The sequence below is a fragment of the Penicillium hordei genome, assembly GCF_028827395.1.
Source record: "Penicillium hordei strain IBT 12815 chromosome Unknown utg000001l_segment0_segment0, whole genome shotgun sequence".
Classification (NCBI taxonomy): Eukaryota; Fungi; Ascomycota; class Eurotiomycetes; order Eurotiales; family Aspergillaceae; genus Penicillium; species Penicillium hordei.
The window spans coordinates 2,125,303-2,140,575 of NW_026623142.1; the positions used below are offsets into that span (position 1 = coordinate 2,125,303).

Genomic DNA, 15,273 nt, shown 5'->3' on the forward strand with positions numbered 1-15,273 from the left:
ACGGTGCCTGAAGCCTGTATGGAGATGATCCGAGACCTTTCTGCCTAACTTGGCCATGGATTCTCAGCAGTCCCAGGACTCGCACAGTGCATCTGTGCCTTCCAACTCGCTTTCTCTTGGGCGACGCGGATCACATGACTCTATGGCCACGACTCAGACTGAACGAGAATCGATGAATGCAGCCCTGGATAACTACCATAATGCAGCGTATCAGTCCGAATCGCTCACTCTCTTCAACGACTTCACTAGCCCACCAGATCCAGCTGCTACATCAGACGAGAAAGGGCTGTCTGATGAGTTACAAGGTGGACTAAGCGGTCTGTATAGTCGCTTTAGGACTTCCGTCGGGGGAGTGAGGGATATTGTCAGCGGTGGCGGAAAGTCTACAGACAAAAATGCGACAGAAACTCCTGCAGCCAAGGGTCCTTTGTCGGAGCCTTCGATGGCAAAACCAGTCTCAGATCTTGCTACAAGCTCCGTCGACTACCCGCCATCGCAGCCCAACTCGTCACAAGGATCAAGGCTCCACTCGCCTGTTGTGCCTGACTTTCACATTCATCAAGATTCTGTACAATCATCGAACGTAGGAAAGAGATCAAGAATATCCTCCAAAAGTGGCAGCATATCTTCCAAGGCCTCTGTGTCGCCATCCCCTGGAATCAAACCCAGTATCGCTCCGTTAACGAAGACCACTGGTAGCGCCATCGTGGCAGATCCTGCTGTCGGAAACCCCGACCGCTCAAGAAGCAGCTCCGTTAATGGCTCCTTCCAGGGAAACCATAATGCAGGATCGATAAGTATCGGCAGCAAGGAAGGCCCTTTAGATCTTTCCATGAGTCAAACATCCTCTTCATTGGGTCAGAACCTTTCTGGTTCGCCGGTTCTGTCTGCAAAGATGCATGACAACCATCATGAGGAATTTAACTCCAAAGACTCACTCTTCTCGGCAACCTATACTCCAGAGAACCAGTCTCGGAAGTCTGTTTCTACTCCAGATCAACAAATGCTGCCCGAAAACACCTCGCAATCAGCTAACATGGAAAATTACAAGCAACCTAAGTCACCCCAGGACCATACATCACAGTATTCGGAAGAGAGGTCAAAATCACGAATATCTTTCCCTTCTGAAGAGCCGAAAGCTTCAGTTTCTTTGTCAAACAGCCTATCAACGCTTTCCTCTCATGATGAAGTACCATACAATGCTGAAAGACTCCAAACCAACATGGAGACAAATATTCCTCGTGACAGCGCGAACACCAATGAGCCTCCAAAGGTCAAAACCCCCGGCAGGTCGAATGAAGAGTCAGCGTCCTCAACCCGAGCGGCGCGATTGCCCGGCTACGTGATTTCACGGGCCTCCACGGCCGAAACTACCACAACGGTCTCTTCTTTGCCCCCTTTGAACACTGAATTCGATCGGGCTACTGGTCAATCTCTATCAGCTAGGCGCCAACCTCCCGCCGGGGGCGACGGTCTTTTGTCGCAGTTAAGGAGTAAACTACTTAGCAGGGACTTCTGGATGCGGGACGAGAATGCCAAAGACTGCTTCTATTGTGGAGAACCTTTCACAACATTTCGCAGAAAACACCACTGTCGAACATGTGGCCAAATCTTTGATTCGAAATGCACTCTTCTTATTTCGGGAACACGGTTCGGGCAACCTGGAAGTATTCGGGTTTGCAAACCCTGCGAGAAGATGATCAACGCGCACGACGATGATTCATCTGAATTCTCCGATAGCGAGCAGAGCCCCATAGTGCCCAATTCTCGAGTCTCCGAACTCGGCTGGACTAATACTGGGCGGGCATCTGCAGATGACGATGATTCATCTTCGGTTGTATCTCAATCGATCGATCACGTTCTGAGAACACCGACGATGGCCATACCGGCCACACGACGGGCTGGAGAGGGACATAACCGCCGCTCGGCGATCCTTGAAATTGATTCTGATCGCCCTCTAGCACGACCTACCTCCTCGCGCTCTTTGCGGTCCTCCTTGGGGGGAAGACCGCACTCCATCAGTCATAAACGTCACCACTCTCGTCAGCAATATATTCGGGGTTTCAAATCGTATCATGAAGATCGAGCCCCCTTCCAACGCCGACATGCAGAAGACATAGATGCTGAATCTCGACTCCCCGCCTTCCATAAGGATAATATCATTGACCCTGACCTTGCTCAATATCTCTCGGATGACGCATCCAGTGGCGATGAGCAACCTAGTCTCTTGTCTGCAGTCTCTGAGGGCGCCCTGTCCAAGAGTGGGGGTGAAAATGAGAGAGCATCCTTTGGTGGGCTTCTCGCTGCCATGAAAAAGGGCAGATCTGCTTTTGGAGACCGAAGTACTCCCAGTATTAATCGAGATGCAGACGAAGCCAGTATCACCAGTTCAAGAGCCGTGAATCTACCTCGTTTATCCCGTCGTCGGAACCTGAGTGTTACTAGCAGTTATCAACCGCGCCATTCGCCCAGGACAGCAAAGGATAGCATGCCTCCTCATGACACCTCGGTGCCAGTCATATCTTTACCCGGGAATCCAAAGCAGGTCGGGTTCAAGATGACTCGGAGCTCATCAATGAGGGGCACCGATGCCCCACCGGTGGAATTGAACAAAGCCAGTCTGGAACACGTACGAAAGCTTCTGCATCAACTGCTTGTAGAATCCGCCGTACCAAATGACGACAGCTGGGAAAACGCCTTGATGCCAATACTATTGAAAGCAGCAGACGAGGTCGACCCCGATGTCCAAAAAGGGGATGATATGGACATTCGACACTACGTCAAGTTGAAGAAAATTCCCGGTGGCCGACCTAGTGACACTTCTTATGTATCGGGACTCGTTTTCACGAAAAACTTGGCTCTGAAAGGCATGTCGCGCAACATTTTGCGTCCAAACATTTTGATCATCACGTTTCCTCTTGAATACGCTCGCCAGCAACAACATTTCATGAGTCTCGAACCTGTTATTCGACAGGAGCGCGAGTTTCTAGAGAACTTGGTCAGTCGGATTTCAGCATTGCGTCCAAGCCTACTGCTGGTCGAGAAAACTGTTTCTGGCCTGGCTCTTGGCCTCCTCGAGCAAGCTGGAATTGCGACTGCATACAACGTGAAGCCATCTGTTCTCGAGGCTGTGTCGAGATGCACACAGACTAGAATTATGACATCTATGGACAAGCTCTTGACGACCACATTGCATAGTGAATGCAGCAGTTTCGACGTGAAAACCTATGTTCATAATGGTCGAAAGAAAACATATATGTACATCTCCGGCTGTCCGAAAGAGCTCGGGTGTACCATTATCCTACGCGGAGGAGATGATCAAGTCCTCGGGAATGTGAAAAGGATCACTGAGTTCATGATCTACGTTGTGTACAATCTTCGCCTAGAAACCAATCTTATGCGGGATGAATTCGGGAGGATATCAACCGAAGAATCGACGGTTCAGCTCGACAAAGACAAGAAATGCAGTCCCCAGATTATCACTCACGAAGGCGGCGAACATCTAATCGACCCACCTCCTGTGCAACAGGAAACAAAGGAGAAACTTTGCGATATCTCTGATAACCAACTTCTTGTTGATGCTGATGCTGCAAAAGTTCCAGATAACATCCCAATGCCGACATACCATGATGATATGGTTCACGACTATAATACAAAGATTTTGTCGGCCTCTCCTTTCGTCAAATTCGAGCCTCCGTATCTCCTGACGCGTGCGCGCGAAATGGAACGCAGACTTTCATATCTGAAATCTCTTCGTGATCAAGACCGCAACTCGCATCAGACCACAGATGAAAAGGCCAAACCGCAGAAATTTGTCCTCATCACCCCGGAAATGGTCCATCAATCACCACAAGATGCGCCAGCAAAAGTCAAGGAAGTATTGCGTGCTGCGCATGAAGCCGAGTACGATCGGGCGCTTCATCACCATCAAACCCAAAAACGCCAGTGGGAAGCCTACGTGGCGGGGAATCCTAACATGTTTGACCCTTATGCGCATCAGAACCTGGTTATTCTCTACAGTGTTGTGTGCACAACAACATCAGTTCCCTGCTCAGGGCCCGATACTTTTGCGCTGGAGTTCTACAATGAGCATGGAGATGACACAATTTTCGAGTCGGATCTCACAATTGGGCAGTATGTCGAGGACCTTTGTCATGCAGCAAATTCCGTATGCAACATCAACGGCTGCGAGAAGCGCATGTTCGAACACCACCGCCAGTACGTCCATGGTGAGGCTCAGATCAGCGTCCTGGTCCAGCCTTGTCCTCCTAAGCTCCGTGGGCTCCATAATTCCGTGCTGATGTGGAGCTGTTGCAAAATCTGTGGCAATGAAACCCAAGTCATGCCTATGTCGTCGAGCACATGGAAATACTCATTCGGAAAATACTTGGAGCTGTCTTTCTGGGGAAGACACTTGCTTGCTCGTACTGGAGGTTGTTCGCATGATTTGCGGCGGGATTACTTCCACTATTTTGGCTACAGGGATCTTGCTGTGCGAGTCCAATATGACCCCATTCGTCTTCTCGAGATTATCGTTCCACGGCCTCGTGTCACTTGGAAAGTGGACAACGATCTGAAGCTGAGGAACGAAGTATACTTGCGTACCGAGGAACGTCTCAGCAAATTTATGGCGTCTGTACAAGATCGCTTGAAAAGCATCAAAATCACAAGTGTTATTCCCGAGCTAGTTGAGAGCTGCAAGACGGAAATCGAAACTTTGATCAAGAAGGGTCATGAAGACCATAGCTCTTTAGTCCGACACTTACAAGACAGATACACAAGTTCTCGCTACTGGGAGATTATACCGCTGAATGACGTCATCCGTGCAGTTCAAGAAAAAGTTGTCGAATGGGACATGACATTTGCCGATTTCGAAATGAACTTTTTCCCATCGGAAAAGGATATCAAGCATATGGCAACGCTGCAACTCAAAAAGATCTTCCTCGACAAAGACGCAGCATCGGTTTCTACAGATGATGCCCTTCAAACTCCTACAGACGTTGAGGATGAACACAACCTGGCAGTTGACAGGCCACGGATGATGCGACGCATGACACTGTCACCAGAAAAGGCACAGGATGTACTAGTCTCCGTTGTCGAGGAGCATGCTGGCAAAAAGCACCGCGAGGAACTCGAACAAGTTGAGTTACCTTCGCCTCCAGCGTCGGCCGAGGAAGCAACTTTATCACTCGATACAGCCGGTGGAACGAAGTCCTCTCCCCAGGATGAGGCTGTCTCACAAGAAGAAGTTCGTCATCTCGACTTGGCTGTTCCTACTGGTCAGTCAGAACGCAGCTCTGTCGGCCATGCTGGCATTTCGAATGAACCCCCAATCAACACTGATCATCCAGTGATGATCCCCGGCGACGGATCTTCGGAATCATCACCACCGGAAAGTTCTGAGATTGTTGAAATTGCTGATCAAGAAACCGAGAATGGGACCGAAGACAGCGGGGCTTCTGACATGCCAAGTACCCCAGTGCGTCGGCCATCAGCGATACCGAGACCCACCGAGCCAGCCTTTCGACGTACCGGTAAGGTACGATCTCCTCCGCTTGTGCGTGCTCAGACTCAGCCAGCGAATCTACCACGATCATCTCACAGCATTCAACTTTCAGGGTTGAAATTAGCGTTCACAAACCCAATCGATCCGGAAAAGCCTGCAGGCCAAACCTCAACAAAGTCATCGGATAGAAAGCTGACCGATCGTTTCGGCTTGAGTTCCCTCAAGAGTACCCGATTTGCCTCAGGTCACTCACTTATCCCACGGTCTGCTCCAGGTAAAAAGGGAGTGTCGCAGGTTTCCAATCTCGCCAGGCATTTTGAGCAATTGAGCCGTGAGTTCGAAAAGGAGAGGCAGCGCGAAAGACGTCAACGCGCTGCCAAGGGCACTCAGTCCCGAGCATTCCCATTGGCGTCCTCGAAGCCCATCGTGGAGGTCTATCGAAATGTACGAGAGGCTGTTGAAGAACGTGAACCACCCGTTGATAGCGATGAATCTTTGCCATCGGCTCCACGGATCCCAATGGACGACATGAGTCGCAAGAGCGATGAACTTACGCATGATGATATAACTCATGATGAGCCCTCTCTTCCAGATGATTCTTCCCCAGCACCTATAGAAGTGGACAGGGCACTCCGTGCAGACAACCAATTGCTGTCTAGTGGCGAAGCAGATGACCATCAAAGTGATGAGGATCAAAACATGGTTGAGGATCTCCATCCGGTAGATTCCCACGAAGAGACCAAGCACTCAGCAGAGGACGATTCAAATGACTTTAAAGAACTCCCCAAACATGACCGCACTACGCTTTTGAAAATTCTGACAAACTTCTGGTCTGAACGTTCTGCAAGTGGGTGGCCGTCTCTCGACTATCCACTCAGTGTCATGGATCATGTCTTTGCTGATTGCAACATTATTGTTCGCGAGGATGAACCAAGCTCTTTGGTAGCGTTCGCTTTAGACTCTTCCGACTACAAAGAAAAACTTTCGAGCATTCAACAGCGGTTTGATGAGGCGGAAGAACACAAACCAGACGACGGAGGTGACATCGAGGCTGTGAAGGAAGCACAGGTCGAACATGCTCTCTTGCGACCTACGGGCACACACCTCAAATATCAATTCCAAGAAGGTCAGGCCAAGATGCTGTGCAAAGTATTTTACGCTGAGCAGTTTGATGCTCTGCGCAAAAAGTGTGGTGTGGCAGATCGAATCGTCGAGTCATTGTCTCGGTGCGCAAAGTGGGACTCAAAAGGCGGCAAAACAAAATCGTTGTTCCTAAAGACCCTTGACGACCGTTTCATTCTCAAATCACTCTCGCCCATTGAGACGCAGGCTTTCCTCAAATTTGCCCCTGCCTATTTCCAAATCATGTCCGAAGCCTTGTTCCATGAACTCCCTTCCGCAATCGCTAAGATGTTTGGCTTTTACCAAGTCATCATCAAGAACCCCGTCACAGGAACGGAGTTCAATTGGTTCTTGTTGCTAATGGAGAACTTGTTCTACGACCGTGTTCCTACGCGCATCTTCGATCTGAAAGGCTCAATGCGAAACCGCAAAGTAGAGAGCACCGGCGAACGGAACGAGGTTCTCTTGGACGAGAACATGGTGGATTTCATTTATGAGACACCTCTCTTTGCCCGCGAGCACTCAAAGAAGCTTCTTGGCCAAAGTGTGTGGAATGACACACTCTTCTTGGGTCGCCAAGACGTCATGGACTACTCGCTCATGATCGCCATCGATGAAAGCCGCAACGAACTGGTGGTAGGGATCATTGACTGCATCCGCACATACACCTGGGACAAAAAACTCGAGTCCTGGATCAAGGACAAAGGATTTGGTGGCGGTGGCCGCAATCGCCCAACGGTTACGAGTCCCAGGGAATACAAGGGCCGTTTCCGTGAGGCAATGGCTCGATATGTGCTTCAAGCTCCAAGGTTAGTTGATATATCCTCTCTCGATTGTGCAACTTAATACTAACAGTTTTAGCTGCTGGCATCAATTCCAGCCAAGTGCGATGTACCGCTATGAGAACCACCCCACTGAAGCTGAGACTGTTGATGGGAACGGGTTTGTGGAAGACCCCGGTTACTAATGGTCTTCATTTTGATCTGCGACCATGAACAACTTACATTAATGATTTACGACTTGATGAATTTGCATGAAGAGGCGGAGCACGGCGTGATGCTTTCATTTGTTGCGAATTTCTGTTTATCATGACTTTGCATTGCCTCGTTCATCACGCTCAATTCATATCAGCATTTTCATAGCCAGTCCCAGATTATTTCCCTTTACTCAATGAGATCATGTCAATTTCTAATATGTCTCTCTGTAAATCGCCTACTTTGTATTTATGCTATAAGAAGCAGAACCCTGGAAGCCCTGCCACGCTCTTTATGCCGGTTCCTAGTGCGCAACCCCGGGATGCCCCTTGTGATATATTAGTCCAAACTTTGGGCTATGACATCCTTATTATATTAGACGCTGGGCCAACCTACATGAATAGGTGAATAAGCCACGGAAGAAAAGCTGTGTTCATGAGGACTTGTCTTATGCTATGAAGTAATATATTCAAAGCTTTCATCCATTCAGAAGAAGTATATTGCCCAACTTCTAATCCAAGCGCTCGACATAAGTAGTACATAATATATACATTTAAAAAAAGATAAAGAAATCCGTCAAAGGTGAGAGTGCAACCGGTGGACATTAATGTGCGCAGAAACACGACACCCATCGGCAAATTCCTCTTCGTGGGATGCATTGTTCGATGGGCTAAGGTTGTTGGGTGGTCAATTCAATTGCCCATGTTGCTTTTTAAGGGGAAGGGGAGCTAAGAGCTTAGCCTCGGTATACGTGTTTACCAAGAAGTATATCCCGGCCCTGGTTTTGATGGAGATGGTTCGTATTCCACAGTCACATCATCTGTGCGGTGGATATGTCCTAGAGGATGGCTATTCTTCCCGTGGTCATCGGTGGGAAGGATGTTTTCTTGACTCTCTTGGTTGTCGATGTTGGTAAATCTGAGGTCGTCGTGGGTTTTTGACTGCTTGGAGCGATGGAATGTGGAGGGGAAATTGCTGCTGTTTTTGTACTGATCGCTCTTGCCTTGGCTGTAGGAGCCCATGGCTCGCTTGCCGAGAAGGATTTCGAGGAGTGGCTGTAAGGTGGGAATGCAGGATGCTATAACGACGACGTTGGCCTCGATACTACACAGAGAACAAATGGTTAGATCGCATGGCAAGTAGATCAGATGGTGGTGCTCACTTGGTCCACATGACAAGGTCGGCAGTGCCGTCTTTTGTTTGGTCAGCCTTTGATCGTAGACAGATAATAGGGGTGGTAGAAAGACTTACATGTGTAGTCAGATTTGTCGGCGAGTCCATGCAGCTGGGTGCACTTGATAATAGCCATCGCAGAAGCACTTCATTGCCACTTCGGTCAGCTTCTGGGCAGTATGGAACGAGTTAGAGGTATCGACTTACATTGAACCAAGCCCTAAAGCAGCACATAGCGCAATTCTCTTTCGTAGAGACATTTGGAGTTTCAACAAGACCGTGGTCGGATAAATGGCCAGAGACAGATCAACAATAGCGGAGATCGCTAGAAGTACGGGGTTAATTCCGAGAGGTACAGATATTTGAAGAGGAAGAGACCTACCTCCAGTGAAGATAGCATAGTCAATAAGCATCGTTGTACTCCTGCACTTGGCGCCTGCTGCCACAAGTCTAGGCTTCCACAATGCCTCTGCCGGATTGCACATTGTGAACAAGATCAGAATGCAGATAATGGACACGGCGGCTGCGGTTCCAACCATCATCCACAGTACAGTCTTATGTAGTGGCTTGGGATTCAAGATCCGGGTTAACATGGAGGTCACAGCGATCTTGGGAAGAGTGAAGGAGAGAATCCCAAACAAAAAGCTAACTGTATTGAGTAGAATGGCCGTCTCCAGATTATCCGTACTCAAGTACAGGGCATGTTTTCCATAGCCCACCTTCACCCCTGCTGTAGAGACTCCGCAGTATGCAAGCCCCAGTATCTAGCATACAAACCCCCGTTAGATGCACCTAGATAAGAAAGAGCTCGAGGTTTCTTACAATAGAAATCACAATCAAATAATCATCCATACCAAAATTTCGCAGCAACTTCAGCCGGATGTAAACCCTAACTATGACTATGACGGTTGTTAGTCCAGTCAAGGTCCATAGCACAGCCAGGATCTTAGGTCCCTTGTCATCATGAAGATTTTCAGCGGTGACCGCCATTGTGTTAAGCCTGATGCGGGAAAAGCGAGAGTGTGCAAGAGAAAGTGAGACCCCATTGGGTTATATAAACCCCTACGGGAGCCTGCTAAAATTAACACTAGCATATCAAGATTTACAAGAAATGATATATAGAGTTAGGGACGGGATTGATTTAAGTGTGCCGTTATTCGACTAACTATTATGGAGGTCCTGTGAACAGGAAAACTTTCGGGTTTCAGTTGCGACGATCGCCCATTTTTGGCAAGCCGTGTTTTTCATTTTTTACAGACACCATACCACTGTTCGGCGATTAATCTCCGATGCTAAGGTTACGTACAGTATTTTTTGGTACATACGAGTCCCCCTTTTAGTCAGGTAGGGAAAAAGAACTCTTGTCACACTAACCAGTTAGTCGGTGCCGCTAAAATATACAGCAGAAGTACTTCGTGCCGGATGATCCCTTGCGGACGGGCCTCCGGTGCTGCATCGTAAATAGTCCCGGAGGTACGGAGAACATGCTGCTTTGCTATCGGACCATTTGGGTTGTTAGTCTTGACATCTGACCCAGATAGTCTTGAAAAGAATTTCTTGATGGAAGATCATACGTTCTAAAAATCATACTAAGAACAAGAATCCGAAGATTTAAACATCCCATAACTAACCCTAATATTATGAAGAGAGTGGTTTTCATAAGCCAGCTCGGCTCTTCCCTGAAATCCTTGAATCAGACAAAAGTACTATCGAGTACCGGGAGTATGTCAAATATAAATTATACAAAATATACAAAATATACAAAATATACCAAAATATAGAGTTCACCTCTGGGGAATCCGACGCGGTCTAAAGGACCGAAAATGCGCCACTATCCCGTTAAGCCGTTTGACAGGATGTGGGATGTGGATCTCAATCTATTTCGATCCACTGAGCCGGTTCTGTCAGAATCTTGGCCTTTCTGATATGTAAACGTCTGTCACTGACGTGCACATGCTCTGTGTGCACAAAAATACCGGTATTGTTCTTTGGCAGGAATATAAGGAAATTCCAAGCCCAAGTCGGTTTGGCATACTACCTATCACGATCACGATAGGTAGGTAATAACTTGGTTCCTCAACATCCTGTGATGGGCCCATCCGCTCTAATTTTAATTTGAATCTCCTTAACTCCGTACCTTTCACTATTATGTACAAATAAATACGGGGTAGCGAGCCATTAGACAATCTACTAGTCGACTACCCGAATAGGAACAACGTTCAGCTACCGAGTCTCCACTTCCTTGGCCCCCAACCTTCGCAACACAAGGAGCCCGCATGGCCCGAGTGGAATTAATCCAGGCTGATCTTTCTGACAGCGGACCCGCAGGATTGCACCCGGTCCAACCGTTGCTCATCGCGCGTATCTTGGTTGAAAGAAAAGGAGACAGTGACTGCGGCTTATCCCAGGAAAGGGGATGCATATATAGTGAATGTAGTTTATTTAAAGACCGCTCAAGTACTTTTGGCTTGTACAGTTACAACCTCCACGTTTCTTTTTTTTTGTACTTTCAAACTTCCTTATATTACATCCACAATGACCGACGTCGCAAGCCTTACATCCAGTGAAACTACCCACACGAACGGGGACTCCCACACGAACGGCACAAATCATGCAAATGGAGATTCCCAGACCAACGGAGACCTCCAGGAGGCCTTCGTCGACCGCGTAGCAACTTCCGCCAACACACCCGAGCTGGTTCCTGGCCTGGTCGATCAAGTTGCTTCCCTTGGCAAAGTCGCCAGTCTGCAAGACCACACCGATCGAACAACGCTTTTGGAAGCCGCTCGATCCCTGGTCTACGCACTTGAGACCCCGCGTGAAGCTATGATCAGATACTGTTGGTCCCAGGTATGTTCGCATGGTTCGAAAGCGTCACCTTGGTGTCGTTGACGGAAACTAATATTGACTTTATAGGCTACCCTTTATGCTTCTGTGGAGACAGCTGTTGATCTGGGAATCTTTGCTATTTTGTCCAAGGATGAGAGACCGAAGTCTGCTACCGAGCTGGCCAATGCCACATGCGCTGACCCAGTGCTTCTTGGTATGTAACTTGCCATCTCACCCTGTGTCTGGTCGGGCACACCTAACTAACTATATATCCGATCAGCTCGCATCCTGAAGCATCTGTGTGCAATGGGAGTTATCCTCGAGACTGGTCCTAACGAATACCGCCGCACCGGGATCTCCATTTCGCTGAGCTTGCAACGATACAATGATGCGTACCCTTGCATGTAAGTCTGATCCCCGTGGACCTGGAACCAAAAGGTATAATACTAACTCATTGGCTAGGACTAACTGCATCACCTCCGGTGTACTTGCTCTGCCTGCCCAGCTCAAGAAGGATGGCTATGCCAACCCAGCCAACGGCAAGGAGTGTGCCTTCCAGCGCGGATTCCGAACCGATCTTCACTTCTTCGAGTTCATGAAGGAGAACCCAGAGGCTGCTAGCCAGTTCAACAATCACATGTCTGTCTACCATCAAGGACGTCCTAGCTGGATGGATGTCGGTTTCTATGACGTGCCCAGTCTATTCTCGAATGTTGCACAGGATGATGTTCTCATCGTCGATGTCGGTGGCAGCATGGGCCACGATCTCTCGGAGTTTAGGCGAAAGTGGTCTGATGCTCCTGGGCGCCTGGTACTCCAGGACCTTCCCGATGTGGTCGCTCAAGCCAAGGCAGGCCAACTGCACCCCTCGATCGAGGCAATGGAGCATGACTTCTTCACCGAGCAGCCAATTAAGGGTATACTTTCCCCTTCTATAACCCCCTATTAACTCAGATCAACGCTAATCCTTTTTCCTTCTATAGGTGCTCGCGCTTACTATATGCACTCTGTCCTCCACGACTGGACAGATGATAACTGCCGCAAGATCTTGAAGGGTCTCGTGGATGCCATGAAGCGCGGACACAGCAAGGTGCTGATTAACGAGAATGTCATCCCTGATACCAACGCATACTGGGAGACAACCAGTCTGGATATTATCATGATGGCTGATTTCGCTTCGACCGAGCGAACTGAAGCTCACTGGCACCAGCTGGTGGGATCTGCTGGGCTGAAGATCACGAAGATTTGGAGTGCCCAGAAAGGAGTCGAGAGTCTTATCGAGTGTGAATTGGCATAAGTGATATTGGAGGTTCTGATAGTCAGGACCGTAGATTGTATATATGTTTTAGGATTTTACGGTTAAATGAAATTAATATATTTTGAGGATATGTGGACCAGCTGACAACGGATATAATACCACGTTATACAGAAGTTATACGGAGCACTAACTGATCCAAACTGTCAAATATAAAAGACAAAAGATATTGGCCTTAAAAGAGTGTATAGCTAACTGTTCCAAGTGATCTTTTTAATGTCGGTGTTCCTCTGTATCTAGCCTTCGATCTGGATTTCTCCGTTGCTGACGAGACCTAGTAGCATAAACTGGATCGCAGTCTGGCGAGAATATTTGCCTACGATATTGAATCAGCAATTGCCGTTAGTTTTTATAGTCAGAATAAGAAGGGGAACCCACCTAAACTCTCTGAAGGTAACTATTGCCAATAATTTCCGGTGTACGTGATACCTTTTGGTCCAGGAACAATACTAAAGGGATCTAGCTGGGTTGATAAGTGGCTTTTATGGTCTCCCTATCTTCAATCTTGCAATCAATTCCCCATTATCGATTCAGGGGAGGAGGCGATCGAAGTTGGGGTATCATGTCCAAAATTTCCAAGAGATATATCAATAATTTCGACTCCCTGGCACCCAGACCGCAGTTGTCGAGTTGGGGTGGAGTATGCAGGTATGTCGAGTAACTGCTGTGGTACGGCTGACAGGTTCCATACGGTTGATGTATCAGATTAAAGCTGACGTTGTTGGCTGAATCGTGGGATCAGGTATCGATGGCGGTATCCCTGTTTCAGCCACTACAAAGCAGACTGGATAACCAAGGTGTTTGTAATCTTCTTTTCCGAATAAAATTCTCCCGCAGCTAGAAAATCGGAGTAGATCTAAGATTCAAAAAAAGCAACCCCTGGAGTCCGAGACAATTGCATCACGCTTCTCTGGAAAGGAAGAGCTAACCGATCGTTTCATGCATGAAATCTGATACATAAGTTCCATAGGGTCCCGCCCAGGCAATCAGCGGTGAGGTGGGATGAAAAGCCATCAGGACGACGCTCCCGACTCGTAGTCGATTATGCCTTCTCTAATTAGAGGCGAACTAGAAAAACACGGGACATCCCGTCTCCAGATTTGCTCTTGGTGGAATTTTGTTTCCATCTTCTTGGAGACATTTTCAAGCTTGTGGCGACCCATGTACGAATTCTGAATCGTCTTCACGGCTTCCAATACTTTGTCCCCTGAGGCATCCTTCAAATCAATTAAAAGAAAACTTGCCTTTTCCTTTTCATCAAGGCTGGGTGAAGTCACATAGGCTTCCACGGAGGAGAGCAGCGATGATGCCTGGGTTGAAGACATCCATCTAAATCTCCAGAGAGTCAATGCACGCCTCTTTACTTTCCATGAGATCCCCAGTGAATGCCTGTTTTACGCCAACTACCTGAGCCTTAAGCACACTCAGAAGTGAGTCAATCCACTTTATATCAGAAGAGCTTTGGCTGACTACGAGCTTCGTATAAGCTATTTTCACAGCGAGGTCACACATCATATCCTGTGCAGCGGACGGGTTTGATTGGAAGACAAAAGACAGGCCTTGCAAGCGATGCATGTTGAAGACTTACGAAGTATGGCTGAATTTACCCATGGACTGACGAAGAATTTTAGGTGATATTCACACGGTATGTAGAAAGTCAAAAATGACGTGCGTTCAGTTCGAAAGTGCTATTACAGCGATATAGTGCGCATTGGGACCGAAATATGAACAATAGCTTGGTTTCAACTCCGTATGCCTCGGAAAAGTCGGTGCTGTCCGCGCTACTATAAGGGACATGCCATATAATGTCCACTTGAAATGACACAGATCTATACATCGCCCAATCTCAGCATTGGAACTATCGGCAGAAACCGGGACCGGGCCGGCAAGGGCTCCGCGAAATTTGTTTAACTAATTTAATCGTCCTTTTTTTTCTAGTTCTCTTTTTATTTCTTTCGCTAATGTGACGTCGAGAAGCATTTCGGAAAATCCCATCATTTCCTGCTATAGAGAGTGGGAAGCGCAGAATGCGTCTGCGGCATGTGCCCGGGGGATATCGTCACCCTCTCGGGCGGATGGGCAAGCCTCGGTGTCGGGGGATTTTAAGGTGGCCTGCCTTCGGGTCCCTGCGTCCCCCCGCATCCGGTTTTTGTTCATTCGTTTTTTTTTTCCTCCTCTTTCCACTGGAGTCCTCTTTCAAGAGGATCATTCCAGTTCCAATCGCGTATGGACTCCAGAGCAGTCAGTCTATGCATTGGCATGTGAATGCAAGACTACTGACGATCGCGAACTCTCGACGGGCGATACATCAAGTCTACAAGGACTCAAGCACAAAATACCAGTTTCATGCCTAT

The 15,273-nt window shown here is 48.1% G+C and overlaps 3 protein-coding genes across 3 annotated transcripts; 2 read left to right on the forward strand and 1 right to left on the reverse strand.

The window, feature by feature from the left end:
• Positions 1-55: 55 nt before the first annotated feature.
• Positions 56-7,595, forward strand: N7537_000795 (1-phosphatidylinositol-3-phosphate 5-kinase FAB1; the record flags this gene model as incomplete). The annotated part of the gene is made up of 2 exons (XM_056891853.1): positions 56-7,437; positions 7,490-7,595. The coding sequence occupies 2 exons, from the start codon at positions 56-58 to the stop codon at positions 7,593-7,595; spliced, it is 7,488 nt and encodes a 2,495-aa protein (XP_056756848.1).
• A 762-nt stretch (positions 7,596-8,357) lies between these two features.
• On the reverse strand, positions 8,358-9,765 carry N7537_000796 (uncharacterized protein; the record flags this gene model as incomplete). Its single annotated transcript, XM_056891854.1, has 6 exons — positions 8,358-8,706; positions 8,765-8,795; positions 8,854-8,921; positions 8,983-9,100; positions 9,158-9,539; positions 9,598-9,765. 6 exons carry the CDS (start codon positions 9,763-9,765, stop codon positions 8,358-8,360), a joined length of 1,116 nt encoding a protein of 371 aa, XP_056756849.1.
• A 1,545-nt stretch (positions 9,766-11,310) lies between these two features.
• N7537_000797 (uncharacterized protein) lies at positions 11,311-12,901 on the forward strand (the record flags this gene model as incomplete). Its single annotated transcript, XM_056891855.1, has 5 exons — positions 11,311-11,625; positions 11,692-11,818; positions 11,885-12,008; positions 12,067-12,521; positions 12,588-12,901. 5 exons carry the CDS (start codon positions 11,311-11,313, stop codon positions 12,899-12,901), a joined length of 1,335 nt encoding a protein of 444 aa, XP_056756850.1.
• Between the last annotated feature and the right edge of the window lie 2,372 nt (positions 12,902-15,273).